This window comes from Fulvia fulva, chromosome 4 (genome assembly GCF_020509005.1).
Source record: "Fulvia fulva chromosome 4, complete sequence".
Lineage (NCBI taxonomy): Eukaryota > Fungi > Ascomycota > Dothideomycetes > Mycosphaerellales > Mycosphaerellaceae > Fulvia > Fulvia fulva.
In genome coordinates this window covers 5,313,373-5,327,059 of record NC_063015.1, presented here as the reverse complement: position 1 = coordinate 5,327,059, position 13,687 = coordinate 5,313,373, and the positions used below count along the sequence as shown (strand labels likewise).

The window sequence follows — 13,687 nt, the reverse complement described above, 5'->3', positions numbered from 1 at the left end:
GAAAGTTGATGAAATATGTAGATCTTCTGGCAGCAAGGCCTTCAAGAGCTTCCTCGACTCCATGCCAATAACATTCTCGAGAGATGTCCACGGGGTTTGGTAAGATCAAGATCTTCGACTGGTACGTTGTGTCAAGAAAGACGATGTCGTCTCTGCCCTTGAAGTGCCAAATCCGTGTGTACACCCGAGAGGATAAGACGTCTGTCTCAAGAATCGCACCAGCCTTCCAGTCCCGCCTGTCGCAACACATGGCCGGACCAATAAGTCATGCTCGCAGACAAAACCAGTCTAAATATTATCGTCAACTCGATCAGAAAGTAGACAGCCCATATCACCATCCGCCTATTGAGCCGCCGGGAAAGCTCTCCTAGGCTCCAGATCGATACTGATGTCAATGAGTCTGTACATGTATGCAGATGCAAGACCATCTTATAGACCAGCATTCCCAAATAGGAAGGAAGCAAGCCGGGTAATGACATCTCGGCTACACTCCCCAGATCGCTTCCCCAGACTGGCTGGGCCCTGAGGATCAATATGGACCGGCTAAAGACCATGAACAGCAGTCCAGACACGCTGGGGTAGCGGATGCGACATAGCCGCTGTTGAGGTGTATACATCATGCTCGCCTCGAAAGATCGTGGGCTCGTGTTCCAGGGCACACCATCGAACCGTAACATCATTGACGCCGTGCACTTCTCGACTTTGCTCAGCTCCAGTCTTCTGGCTACTGCCACCACTGTCGTGGCGAATCCCACTCGTGGCTCCAAGTCTGACGGTCTCGCGAATGCGATGCGTGCCAAGGGCAGGTCCTTCATCGGTACGGCTGTGACGTTTTGAAACGACTCAGCTGAAGCAGCGATCTATAGCAACAAGAACGACTTCAACTCGTGCGTATTTCAGTCCTTGACTGCCAGGCCTTTGCAAGACAGCTGACACGATTCGCAGCATCACCCCCGAGAATGCTCAAAAGTGGGAAGTCACCGAGCCATCCCGTGGCAACTCCAGCTTCGCAGATGCCGATCGATACGTCGACTATGCCACTTCGCACGGCATCCAGATACATTGCCATAACTTGGTTTGGCATAGCCAGCTCCCGACTTGGGTGTCTGAAGGTGGTTTCGACCATGCCACCTTGATCCAGGTGATGAAGGAGCATATTCAAGCTCTTGCTGGCAGGTACAAGTGCAGGTGTACCCGGTGGGAGGTTGTCAATGAAGGTGAGTCAGATCTGCTTCGTTCTTTCGGACGGATCCAACGCTGACCTGACTTGTCAGCTCTCAATGAAGATGGCACTACGGTGTGAAGATCAAGGGTGTCGGTCTGCAAGCTCATCTGGCTTCGGAAGCTACGCCTACAGCGCCAGGTGTTGTTCCAGATCAGGCCGTACTGGAGAAGGCGTTGGACATGTACACCAGCCGAGGCGTCGATGTCGCGTACACTGAAGTCGATGTGCGCATGAAGACAGCGTCCACGCCAGCGAAGTTGCAGGTGCAGAAGAAGGCGTTTGAGCGAGTTGCTGCAAGCTGCCACGCTGTCAAGAGATGTATCGGCATGACGACTTGGGTGAGTAGGCACTTGCGCTCGAGATGTTAACGTGCGCCTTGCTGACTTTGGCTATTCCAGGGTGTCTCTGACAAGGAGTCTAGAACGTGTCCTGGCTGTTTCCTGTCGCGACGTCGTCCCATGCAGAATCTTCCGTGTGACGCATCACTCCCACCATCCTCCACCGTCGCAGCAATTGGTGGTCCTGTGGGCGCCTTCCTGCTCGCACGTGGGTGACGCCCGCATCAAGTGCACTTGGCAGTGACATTCTGGAGAGACGGGGCCGGAGCTGCAGCCGGAAGGAGAGGCGGCGGCGGCGAGGTCGTGTGCAGGCAGAGTGAGCGCTGCCAGCGAAGCTGCGGAGAGAGAGCGAGACATGGAGCAGAAAGCGCACACGTGGCTGCCTCATTGGTCTTGAAACGCGGAGAAGCGCTACGAGCCAAGCGACCGCGACCGGGGGGTGCGCCGCCAAGCACCTCTTCCGCCAGCCAGACGAGGCCGCTCCGCTGGTGAAGCTTCGTCTGTGCCTCTCGCCTGCCTCACACCCACTCCCACCCGCCCATCCTTCACCTCTCCCGCGCATCTCTTCTTCTAGCGCTTCTGGTGGGCTAAGATCGTACTTTCCCGTCGCCCTCTAGAACATGTTGGGAAGAACAGCCGTGGGTGATGGGCATAGCCTCAGCCCTGGAGGCTGGAGCCTTCACCACGCTGCCTGCTCGGGCGCGAGAGGAGTAGTCAGTAGTGCAGATTCTGCAAGTTGCCCACAGGCCTGTCCAGATAAAAGGGGAGGCCAGCACCACCCGGTGTACTCTCGGCAGCACACACCAGCAGCACACTCCTCCACAGCACGACAGTACTTCGATCATCGACTGATCACGCCCTCCAGTCACTACTACCACACCAGTAGTCAGTCTTCAGTCAATCGTTCAGCAGGACCGCCGCAATGCCCGTCCTCTCGCAGTACGACTATGTCTTCGCCATTGGCACCTTCTTTGCCATGCTCGATGCCTACAACAACGGTGCCAGTAAGTGCCAGCAATCCACTCGACCACCACCTGACCGCATCTAACACTCCCACCAGACGATGTCGCCAACGCCTGGGCTACCTCCGTCTCCTCCCGCTCCATCTCCTACCGATGGGCCATGGTCTTGGCCACCATCTTCGAGATGGTAGGCGCCATCACAGTCGGTGCACGAACTGCAGACACCATCAAGAACGGCATCATTCCAAACGACGTCTTCCAGGGCAACGCCGGTGTGCAGATGCTCGCCTTTACATGCGCTCTCGCCGGTGCCTCCATCTGGGTCATGTGGTGCACGCGCCACTCCGCCCACGTCTCCTCCACCTACTCGCTCATCTCCGCAGTCGCTGGTGTCGGTGTTGCAGTTGCTGGTGCCGACAAGGTCCAATGGGGCTGGAACGGCGGCAAGGGTCTCGGTGCCATCTTCGCTGGTCTCGGTATGGCTCCAGCCATTGCCGCTGGCTTCGGAGCCACCATCTACATGCTCATCAAGCTCGTCGTCCACATGCGCACCAACCCAGTGCCATGGGCTGTCTGGTCGTCGCCATTCTTCTTCCTCATCGCCGGTACCCTCTGCACGCTCTCCATCGTCTACAAGGGATCGCCAAACCTCAAGCTCAACAAAAAGCCAACATGGTTCATCGTCTCCGTCACCATGGGTACTGGCTTCGGTCTCGCAGTCCTCGCCGCACTCTTCTTCGTGCCATACGTCCACTGCGTCGTCCTCAAGAAGGACTACACCCTCAAGTGGTACCACATCTTCCAGGGCCCACTCCTCTTCCGCCGTCCAGCACCAGCTGATGCCACCGTCGCCAAGGTCCGCAACTACGCCGTTGTCCAGGACGATGACGACCAGATCACCGCCGAGACCGAGATCACCCGCGTCGGCTCCGACATGACTCCAAACGAGGTCAACGAGAAGTCTCTCGCTCAGGCTGAGGTCATCGCTGCTCCAGTTGACTACAAGAAGCTCCGCGCCGAGGGCCAGGGGCGTCTCCACCGCAAGCTCCGTCAAGGCAAGGGACCAATGGGTTGGGCCATGCGCCTTCTCCACGATAATCCAATGGGCCCAGGTGAGATCTACGAAGTCAAGAACATGAAGATCTTCCTCAAGTGCATTCCCGCCATGATCGTTGTCGGTGCCCTCTACGGTGTGCACTACGACATCCACGCTGCTCAATCCGGTATCCACGGCACTCCCGAAGGTGACCGCATGGCTCGCGTCTACGGCCACGCCAAGAAGTACCCCAACGAGGTCGAGCACCTGTACTCCTTCGTCCAAGTCCTCACCGCCTGCACCGCCTCTTTCGCCCACGGTGCCAATGACATCGGTAACGCTGTCGGTCCATGGGCTGTCATTTACACCGCTTGGAAGACCGGCGAGGCTGCTGCCTCCAAGGCTCCAGTCCCAGTCTGGCAACTCGCTGTCCTCTCCGGCGTCATCTCCCTCGGTCTCATCACCTACGGCTACAACATCATGAAGGTCATGGGCAACAAGATCACCTACCACTCCCCCAGCAGAGGTTGCTCCATGGAGATGGGTGCCGCCGTCACGGTCCTCATCTTCTCGCAATTCTCCCTCCCAGTCTCTACCTCGATGTGCATCACTGGCGCCACCGTCGGTGTCGGTCTCTGCAACGGTACCTGGAAAGCAGTCAACTTCCAGCGAGTCGGTCTCCTTGTCTTCTCCTGGATTATGACCATCCCGATTGCTGGTACTCTTGCAGGTGTGCTGATGGGTCTGGTGCTTAACGCGCCACACTGGAACTAAGATGTTATGAGATTATGATGCACGCATGCATGGACGATGTTTTTGTACAAAAAAGTGCTGGGTTTAGCGATGGGGCGGGCATAGAGAGCCGGATAGATTTGATACCACACCAGATACCTCGAGAAGAAGATTTTTCATTACTGCAACCGATGCTTCACGATCTTTTTCATCGCGCTCCTGCTCTGCTACTGTCACAATTGGGATATGTGTTGACATGTCTTGCGATCAAGCATACGATCAACTGCTGGAATTGTACCTTCCCGAACGAAGTCTTAGAAGCTGCACGTGAGCATGAAGTCTGGTACTGAAGGCGTTATGCCACCGCATTCACATTTCGCAGCTTCCTTCACGTTTATTGAACCTTCTCACAACATTCCTCCAACATCAACAACAGACTGTGAAGCGATTTCAACACAGTATCAATCTGTGTAACCCCATCACCTTGATGCTTTCCATTCACACACCCTCGCAAGTGCCGCATGGCGTGGGAGTGGCACTTGTCAGAGGCTGGCACAGTGCGTGATGGCAGCTCATGCCCACGACGCTGCCAAAGCTGAGGCACGCACATAGAAGGACATGCACACGACTCTCACGACGAATATTTGAGATGTGGTGAGCTTTGCTGTTGCTTGGACCATATATGTCCTGTCAGAAATACCCTCACCGGCGTACCGCCCCCTCAAGCGATCGCCGAAGCAACTCGAGCATCATCAAACGACATCTGGCACCGGGATGCTGAAGTCTTGATCACATTGGGCCACCGGACCTCTGTCACCGTCTATCACACCACACACGTGTGAGAGATGCAGTCGTACCAAGGTTCAGCGAACATTGATGACGTTGAGGCGGTGCTTCCTCATGTGTGTCTCAGACGTGTCTTAGGTGGACCAGGGCATACCAGATCCTAGGCAGAACCAATGCGCACACGCATCAGTACCCGAAGATGAACGGCTCGAGGCGGAAGGTATCAAGCGGAAGAGTCAGCGACAGTCACGAATAAGCAGAGCATACTCGTGGTCGACGAATTGGAACTTTGCCGGCGAGTCTATAGCTTCTACAAGATTAACCGGCGATCCCGCACCCGCGACTGAAGGACGCCGCCTGTCGAAACTTGGCCGCCGTCTGTCCTTCATCTCAACCTATGCCAACAATATCGCCGATTTCATCGCCACTGAGCCTTCCCACGAGACAAACTTCCCAAAAGGCCTCGAGTTCCCCAACGAAGGCGGCTCCAATCTCTGCGTCTCGATCTACGGCACTGTTGATGCTCTCGAAGCTACGACGATGAGACTCCTCATGCCGAGAGGATCAAAACAAGCAGACTTTACGGGAGCGAAGGACTACGTCGATGCTCTGCAACACATCTGCAAGCTGAAGAATGGGGATATGTTTTGTCGGCCTACGCCAGAGATTGAGAGGCAGTATCCAGGTGCCGCGGTGATCTTGAGAGGGACTGTGCAGGACTTTGTGAATAAGTGTTTTGTCGTGGGCACGTTTCCGATGGGGTTGTTATTTGAGGAGAGATTGCCGGAGAAGTATGAGATGGAGGTTGTCATGATTTGAGTGGTACATGTATGTGCTGGAGCTAGCGCCTGGCCAGGCACAGCGCCCCGGGCTTGCTGTGTTGATCAGATATAGCGACATGTACCTGAGAACTTGTTGCACGCCCGATCGCATCTTCCTTTCCTCAAAGAACAAGCAAACGTTCGCCCTGCTATATAGCAGATGCCATGTGCCCACCTTTGCTTCGCGACATTACAGATATATGTCTTCGTGCACTTTCTATATACGGTGCATGCTTTCGGTGAATGCTCCACGCACTTGAAGTAGTGTCATCACACGCCAGATGTTGATCCTCGCTGGATATCGCGACACGAACGACGTCTCGGTGGTCTTAATCCGCAAAGTAGGTGCTTGTGATGTATCACATGACAAGCCGGAAACACGCGAACCAATCAGAAGGCGTGTTTATCATTCATTTGGCTTTAGACTTTGGGCTCGAGCCACCTCGTCCTCAAAGCCGCGAGTCCTCAAGCCTGCATGATGGCTTCCTAAGCCGCTGTCTTTTCGCTGAAATTACATATTCGACAGTCTCCAACATACTTGAGTACTACCGAGTAGCATCAAGTATCACCACCGACACCACCAGCTATCAACACCAGACATCGCCACCAGCTATCAACACCAGACAACATCATCAGACAACATCATCAGACAACATCATCAGACAACATCATCAGACAACATCATCAGACAACATCATCAGACAACATCATCAGACAACATCATCAGACAACATCATCAGACAACATCATCAGACAACATCATCAGACAACATCATCAGACAACACCACCAAGTACCACAAGACTTGGAACCGACAGCATGAACACACAAACCGTCACAACCTCTGAGCCAGGTCAAGGGCAGAAGCCCAAGATGAGCCGCCTCGCGATGCTTATCGACCTGCTAGGCGACGATATGCCACAGAAGCTGGACGAGCCAACACCCCAGCCTGCAAGCGAAGTGTCTCGTGTAGATGAGAAGATCGAAGCCGCACCCGTCAAGAAGCTCATAAGACCGATCTGCCCGACCATGGAGACTGCTGCGGACTTCGAGAAGCATATCGCATATCTCAAGGGCGAGGTCGCGAACCTCGAAGCAGAGTATCATCTTCTGCCGCTCCAACAGCGACGAGATATCCGACTACTACATGCAGAAGAGCGCCTCATGTGCGCTGCGATCTTCCAGCACAAGCCGAGTCTTCGTGCATATGACCACTTTCTCAGTACAGATGGCGAGCTGGTCGTGGAGCCAAACCGCAAGGAGCCGTCGGCGGAGATCTGTCCCACGACAGACTACTACGTCCATGGGGCGCTGCGTGCTGCCCAGACCAGCTTCACGAAGGGCGATCTCGAAGTCGCCGAGAAACACCTTCGCGAAGCAACAACGCAGCTCGACGACGCTGAAGAGATGCTCTCCAAGATCAGTGGGGCTGTACCAAGTGACCTTCCACTGCAGGACGGCTGGCAAGTTCTGAGCGGCTGGAACGACACCTGCTACTTCGTTCAGAAAGGTGTTTCTCTGACCACCGCCATTGAACGCGCCCTTCGCAAGGCCTGGCGACTACAAGGCTGGGGCCTTGACAACCAGGAAAATGGTGGTCGCCAGTACTTCCCCTGGCATCCATCTCAGAACACCAAAGTCTTGAACCCCATCTATCCAGCCAACCTCCCGGGTATCAACGACATGTCCTTTCCGAAGTACAAGCCAACGCCAGACGAGTGGGAGCACATGTTCGCTGGGTACAAGACTATCTGGGCCGACCTCTCACCCCACGACTCGGACCACCCCTCTCCACTTGAGTTCATGGCCGACATCGAACACGAGCACGAGTTCCTATTCAGCGACATGCCAGACTCACTCAAGGTCAAGACTTTCTTCCTCCGCGGCGCCGGTTTCGAATCAACTTACTTCCACAAGCCCCTCGCCCATGAGTCCGAAGATCCCTACGCGATCTGGATCGGTCTCGACGAGGACCTCCAGGAACTTGCAGCCCTCGAACGATACCTTCACAGGGTTGAGATCCCGCGCTGGCACTCGGATCGGATCAACAAGCGCACCGGCGTTACTGGGGAGGTCGATGAGGGCATTGCCCGGTCGGAGGAAGTGAAGACTGTGTGGAATGCGTTGAGAGAGCTGAGGATCATGATCAAGGAGGGCAAGTTCGTGCATGCTGCGAACGTGAACTCAAATTACGACAAGGAGGTGGGAACGTATAAGAGAACCATCAGGACTGAGGAGGAGAGGGAACGCTTGCATCGGGAGATCAGAGAGAGATGGGACAGGGAGGAAGCGGCAGAGAGGGCGGAGAAAATCAATAAGGGGGCGGAGGAGGAAGGCCAAGGAAGCGGGGGAGGCAGTGCTGCAGATGAGGCTTGTTATGAGATGCAATCGCCGGTCGATTGGGTCGATGATGTAGACTGAGATTCAACGACCTGAGCAGACAGAGGCCAATAGAGAAGGCGTCGAGCATATATTCACACAGATCTCCCACAGTCCAAGCCTGGCCATGGCACACAATATGTCTTGTTGCTCTGAACGTGGTCGTGCCGCTACATAGAATGACTTCTGCGACGGGCAGTGAGCCGACGGATACGGAACGGCAAGAAGGATATTTCCGCCATCGTAGATGTGGAGGTGTAGATCGTGCCGAAAATAAGAAGCCGCTTCACTTGGTGGAGAAAGTCATGTCTTGTTGGACAGCTCCAAAGTATCACAGCACACGTGAGTCCTATCAGACAGTGTCATCAAGAGGACAGTGCTCTAGTACTGGGTTCTTAGCTAGTACTCTGGCGAAATTGTCTCGTCGTCGAATGTGTCAAGACCCTAGCTGGCGCTACCGAACCCAAATTAAAGATTTGCACATGTCGGACTAGCGTTATCGCAGACAAACACAAAATCATGACTGCATGCACTTCTAAGAGCCGGTGAGGCGAGGAAGTCGCATTCTGTTTACTCTTGTAACTACGTACGTCGCTCAACCCAAGCTCTCAGCTCTTCCTGCAGCCACATCACGCTTTTCCGGCTGAGGACAGGGGTGGCCGGACTCAGCTTGTACTATGACTAGCGTGAGACAAGATCGTGCGGCTTCTCTCCGCTATCACCCAGCTGTACTTGTGCATAGCCGCGTGACGCATGGTACTCCACATTGCCCTATCTGGAAGTGTTTTGTTACCCAATAGACACATGGTTGCAATGGCTGCCTGTTACAGCCTACTGCGTCGTCGGGGGAGGCCGGACCTCGAAGATCTTGTATGCTTGCTTGACGCCGCATTCCGCATGTTTGCCAAAGGGATGGAGATCAAGAGATAGAGTGTAAGTAGCTTCTTGCCATGCCAGGCTGTAATACCAGTGCATCCGCGGCGATACACGATTTTGAAGCATTGTAGAGCAGTGGATAGCTAAGGGCAAACCTGATTGAGCTCAAGTACGACACGGACCATAGAGTCCGGGACTCCATGGTCCGTGAGCTGCTTAGGTAATTATTGCAAAATAACACAAAGGCACGCTGAAATAGATAATGATGTTCCGCGCAGATGGTTTGCAGAAGTTCTAGCGCACGAGAAAAAATCCTCTAGGAGTCTAGAAGTGCGCATGTAGGGTGCAACATATCGATGGACAAAGCGGCGCGAAGGTCTCATGGCACTCCGGAGAGCGACTGAAACCCACCAGGAGGAGTCTGCAAGAGAGTCGACACAACTCACAGACGTTCGAAACTAACAAGACACGACTACAATCGTCATCGCGACTACACGGCCAGATCTGTTCTCAGGCAGACCTCATCTTCCTCGACTGTATGCATTACCAACGCATCCTTCTGGCAGCTTGGCACTCTGCGCAGCACTCGGTCGGCGGCTTACACGAAATGAGAATTGTACGTAAGTAGGCCTTACTTATGACCTTTGCTATCTATTTCTTGGCTGACAGAGTTCCTTATGGGCATGGTCTTTCGATACAAACTGACCCCAGGTGGCAATTGAACACCTAATGCGAGTTCCACAGCATCAGAAGCTTGCCCAGCTTGCCCATCCTGCGCGCTCAACTCCGCCTCTCGGCTGGTCGTCTTCCTACAGCTGTTTCCTGTCTCCAACAGACGCAACAGCAGGTTTGAACGGACCATCTTTTCAGCCTCTTGATTTGGAGATGGAGCGTCGTTCCATTCGTCCGCGTAGGTGTCCTCTCTAGTGGTGACAGTCGCCAGAGGTTGGCACTTTCGAGGATCTTTAGCGGGAAGTGGTCAGACAAGGCAAGTCCAGGACGACGCAACACAGCACTTACCCTTCGCTTTTTGAGACACCATGGTGTCGAGAGCGTGACACATCCGATACGTAGATGGTGGATCGTTAGGATGGGGTGGTAAGTGGTCGAGGAGACAGAGGGAATCCCTCTGGTATTGACATGGCGAACTTTTCGACAACGGAACTTGGGCAATGCCTGAGCAGCAGACATAGTCGCACCCGAAAGTTCCGGAGCCCCTTTAGATTTTTCCAAGGACTCAAAGATGTCACGACTTCTGTCAAGATAGTAGACCAACATGCTGTCAGGCGCAGCTCTCACTCGTGCACCATGTTCGTGGCAGATACCGGAAGCATAATCTGTGATAGACATTACACCGTCGAAGATTGACCAGACAGGGTTGAGGAACGCTGCTCAAAAATGCGCCGAGAAGAGACATGTATACATCGCGAGGCGGCATGAACTCGTTGATGTACGTCATGTTCTGCTCGCTCCTCGAGGTCCCTAACAGCGATCCGTACAAGTACCGCAGTTCTGGGCTTGAGTTGAAAGAGAAGCGACGATTACCAGTTCCAGCTAGAGCTTGAAGTTGCTCGAAGGCCTGACCACTGACTGACTCCATGAAGCTACACAGGTGCTGCATCTGCTTTTCGAAATATTGGACGTCGATAAGGGGTCCATTATGCTGGCGACGATCGCTCCGTCTAGGGAAAGCTCAAGAAATACGTAGAAGAGATTGGTATATCTACCGTCCATCAGCTGCTCGATGTTCATCTGGAACATCTTCGGCATAATGCTCTGCGTGCTGCAGAACGCCAGTATCCACACGTCGACATAAGCAATGTCGTCGTTCACTGGTTCCTCACGGTCCCCGAGATCGCCTATCAGTTCAAAGACTTGCCGAGCATCACTGCAGCATATAGAGGAGCTGGTATAGTCCCGATGTCTTTCAAGTCTAAAGGAGATTCGATTGGTCAGTATGCACCCAGGAGCTTGAAGTACAATCACTGAAACTGTCAGGCTCCTGGCAAGCGTATAGGTTCTTTCCAACCGACTATGAGCAACAAGTCGGCGTCAATGGAATAACCTTCCAAGATCTGGCAGCCAGGCTGCGCAACCTTCCCGGGCGCTAAGACACTAAGCCAAAACATGTACGTCAATGGAATGATCAGCAAACACTGTCCGATGGCACCAAGCGAGAGCCAGCTTGACTACCTGGCCGAGCGCGGGCTGTATTGTGTTGCTGCACCATATTTACTGAAGCTCCGACTAGACCCTCAACAGGTATCTATCCATCTCAAAGTGTGTTCATACCATTTTTGACATTTTTTTAGGTTGTTCCGGCTTCATGGGAGATGGATGACGAATTTGAACTCACCAGCAATGGAGGTTCGAACTATGGCGGACCCGACAGTGACTCTACCGAAGAGGTCGACGATGCGCACATGTCGCCAACACGCTCTCTGGTGGACGGTCATGATCCAGATATCGTCATAAACGAAGACAATGTGAACGAAGATGCGTTTAATCCCGTCAAAGACCAAGCAGCCGCCGCCATTCGCGGGAAAGAGCGCAGCAATGCCGAAAGGATCTCGTCCTCGGGCAAAGCTGTGAGCGAGCAGCCCGCTTTTCGCAGGCTCGATGGTGGCGACTGTAGAGTCGGTATACTTGACCATGGGGAAGACGGAGAAGACGAGGTGCATGAGAGGTTGCAGGAGTATGTCAATGACGCAAGCTTGTAAAATGTTAATGTGTTGATGGCGCTGCTCTCGATCGTCGTAGACTGGAGCATTTATGGCTGTAGTACAAATCGTCTTCCTGCTATGCACGCATTGTGGGGTGCTGCAGGGCTGTTACGTGATCATCGTGGCGTTTTACCTCTGGTGAGCCATGCGATATCTGTCACGAGATCGCGCCGTCTGTAGTACATCTGCCTAAATGACTTTCAGGCAACGCAAATGGCTGTCAAGCAAGTATGCTTCATCCCGCTGGTAGCGGTCTTCGCCTATGTTCTGGCCCTCGACATTGCTAATGCCGAGAAAATGGTGTTGGAGAAGCCTAAACTGGTCTGTCCAAGAAACAAGTGGAGACCGTGAGCCCAGAACCTTGCCAACCATCAACAAACTGGACTTCGGGTCAAACCATATCGGCACTGGTGTGGCCATCCTTGAGTATGTTCGGGCGCTGTCGATGGCCGGTACCTCAGGACTAGCGGCCGGGGCAAACAGTTGCTGGGTCTTGACATGAGTCAGTATGCTCGACACGAGAAGCCAGAAATAGCGGCCTCGACAGGAGGCGTGCCATCACCGCAGACGTCGTTCGATCAGTGCTATTGCGGATCTGCGGGAATACGAGTGAGGTGGTGCTAAGCACAAGCGTGCTAGCGATTCGCTTTAGACCCAGCGCCTGACAGGGCCCCATGATCTTTGTTCCCTCTCCTCTAAGTTCCCCGTCTCTACTCTGTCAGAGCAACAGCCTTCCTATCTTTGAATGACTCCTGCTCCCCCACGACGTAAGAGCGAGAGGTCCCACTCGAGATCGTTGCTCTCAGCTCTTGCCAGTCTCTTTTCACCCTGTTCGATGAACCCGCACAGCTCAGCGAATGGTATCTTGATGCGCTCCTCCTGTGCAGACGGCGACAGGGTCTCGTACAAACGAGAAGGCAGAATATCGCGGATCGAAAGACGCAAGGCTCCCTTGCCAGCAGTGCCGTCTCCGTTGCGGAAGATCCTTTTGTTCACTGTGCGGCCACTGAGGAGTGTGTCACCCTTGTCATCGACTGCGTACTTGGGTTTCCACACGCTCAAGGTCGCGGATTTGTTGTCCATCATGTCATCGCTTGCATTCACAAAGTCGATGAGTATCACGCATCGCGTCTCAGAGCCGTGTTTACGCGCCGCTCCCGCCCATATGTAGTCACCCGCCATGTCGCGCAAGGTCTGTGTCTGACCTGGGTATCAGTTGTAGATTGATGGTTGATATTGTTGTAGGTCGCTAGGTGTCTAATAGTAGAGATGCAACCCTAGTCCGTAGCCACACGTGACTACATACGCTGGTGCACGGGCATTCACTTCAACATCCCCCTTGCGCGTCATTCCATTGTATGCTGTCTCGTGTGTGGTGACGCTGGTGCTTTCGTCCGGCTGTTAGTGTGACGCAAGTCAGTCCCCTACTTATTCACTCGTAGTCCCCCTACTTATCTGCCTTTGATAGCGTTGCGAGCATGTGACACTATCGACCCCCCCTTGCTCGCTACGCCCTACGTAGGCACGAGACCAATAGCCTTTCTGAACTGTTCGAAGGCTCGCTTAGCCAGTGGCTTGGTGAGACTATTAGCGACCTGCTCCTTAGTGCTAATATATCGCATTTCGACTGTGCCGTCTTCAACTTTTTCGCGGACGTAGTGCTGTTGAATATCAATATGCTTGCTACGTCTATAGTGGACTAGATTCTTGGCCATTGCGATAGCACCCTAGTTGTCACCGTATATAACCGTAGCTACAAGCTGTTCTTCACTAAGTTCCTTGAGCAGTGCGCGTAGCCATACAGCCTCTT

At 53.8% G+C, this 13,687-nt stretch overlaps 7 protein-coding genes across 7 annotated transcripts; 5 read left to right on the top strand and 2 right to left on the bottom strand.

Moving 5' to 3' along the window:
- Positions 1–618: 618 nt before the first annotated feature.
- CLAFUR5_05177 (Endo-1,4-beta-xylanase 2) lies at positions 619–1,303 on the top strand (the record flags this gene model as incomplete). The annotated part of the gene is made up of 4 exons (XM_047904325.1): positions 619–806; positions 867–887; positions 946–1,217; positions 1,275–1,303. The coding sequence occupies 4 exons, from the start codon at positions 619–621 to the stop codon at positions 1,301–1,303; spliced, it is 510 nt and encodes a 169-aa protein (XP_047761167.1).
- A 1,182-nt stretch (positions 1,304–2,485) lies between these two features.
- On the top strand, positions 2,486–4,335 carry CLAFUR5_05176 (Phosphate-repressible phosphate permease pho-4; the record flags this gene model as incomplete). Its single annotated transcript, XM_047904324.1, has 2 exons — positions 2,486–2,567; positions 2,624–4,335. The coding sequence occupies 2 exons, from the start codon at positions 2,486–2,488 to the stop codon at positions 4,333–4,335; spliced, it is 1,794 nt and encodes a 597-aa protein (XP_047761168.1).
- Positions 4,336–5,138: 803 nt separating this feature from the next.
- CLAFUR5_05175 (uncharacterized protein) lies at positions 5,139–5,898 on the top strand (the record flags this gene model as incomplete). Its single annotated transcript, XM_047904323.1, has 2 exons — positions 5,139–5,195; positions 5,218–5,898. 2 exons carry the CDS (start codon positions 5,139–5,141, stop codon positions 5,896–5,898), a joined length of 738 nt encoding a protein of 245 aa, XP_047761165.1.
- Positions 5,899–6,718: 820 nt separating this feature from the next.
- CLAFUR5_05174 (uncharacterized protein) lies at positions 6,719–8,320 on the top strand (the record flags this gene model as incomplete). The annotated part of the gene is made up of 1 exon (XM_047904322.1): positions 6,719–8,320. The coding sequence occupies one exon, from the start codon at positions 6,719–6,721 to the stop codon at positions 8,318–8,320; it is 1,602 nt and encodes a 533-aa protein (XP_047761166.1).
- Positions 8,321–9,785: 1,465 nt separating this feature from the next.
- Positions 9,786–10,217, bottom strand: CLAFUR5_05173 (uncharacterized protein; the record flags this gene model as incomplete). Its single annotated transcript, XM_047904321.1, has 2 exons — positions 9,786–10,117; positions 10,175–10,217. The coding sequence occupies 2 exons, from the start codon at positions 10,215–10,217 to the stop codon at positions 9,786–9,788; spliced, it is 375 nt and encodes a 124-aa protein (XP_047761163.1).
- Positions 10,218–11,281: 1,064 nt separating this feature from the next.
- CLAFUR5_05172 (uncharacterized protein) lies at positions 11,282–11,874 on the top strand (the record flags this gene model as incomplete). Its single annotated transcript, XM_047904320.1, has 2 exons — positions 11,282–11,416; positions 11,467–11,874. 2 exons carry the CDS (start codon positions 11,282–11,284, stop codon positions 11,872–11,874), a joined length of 543 nt encoding a protein of 180 aa, XP_047761164.1.
- A 738-nt stretch (positions 11,875–12,612) lies between these two features.
- CLAFUR5_05171 (uncharacterized protein) lies at positions 12,613–13,059 on the bottom strand (the record flags this gene model as incomplete). The annotated part of the gene is made up of 1 exon (XM_047904319.1): positions 12,613–13,059. One exon carries the CDS (start codon positions 13,057–13,059, stop codon positions 12,613–12,615), a length of 447 nt encoding a protein of 148 aa, XP_047761161.1.
- Between the last annotated feature and the right edge of the window lie 628 nt (positions 13,060–13,687).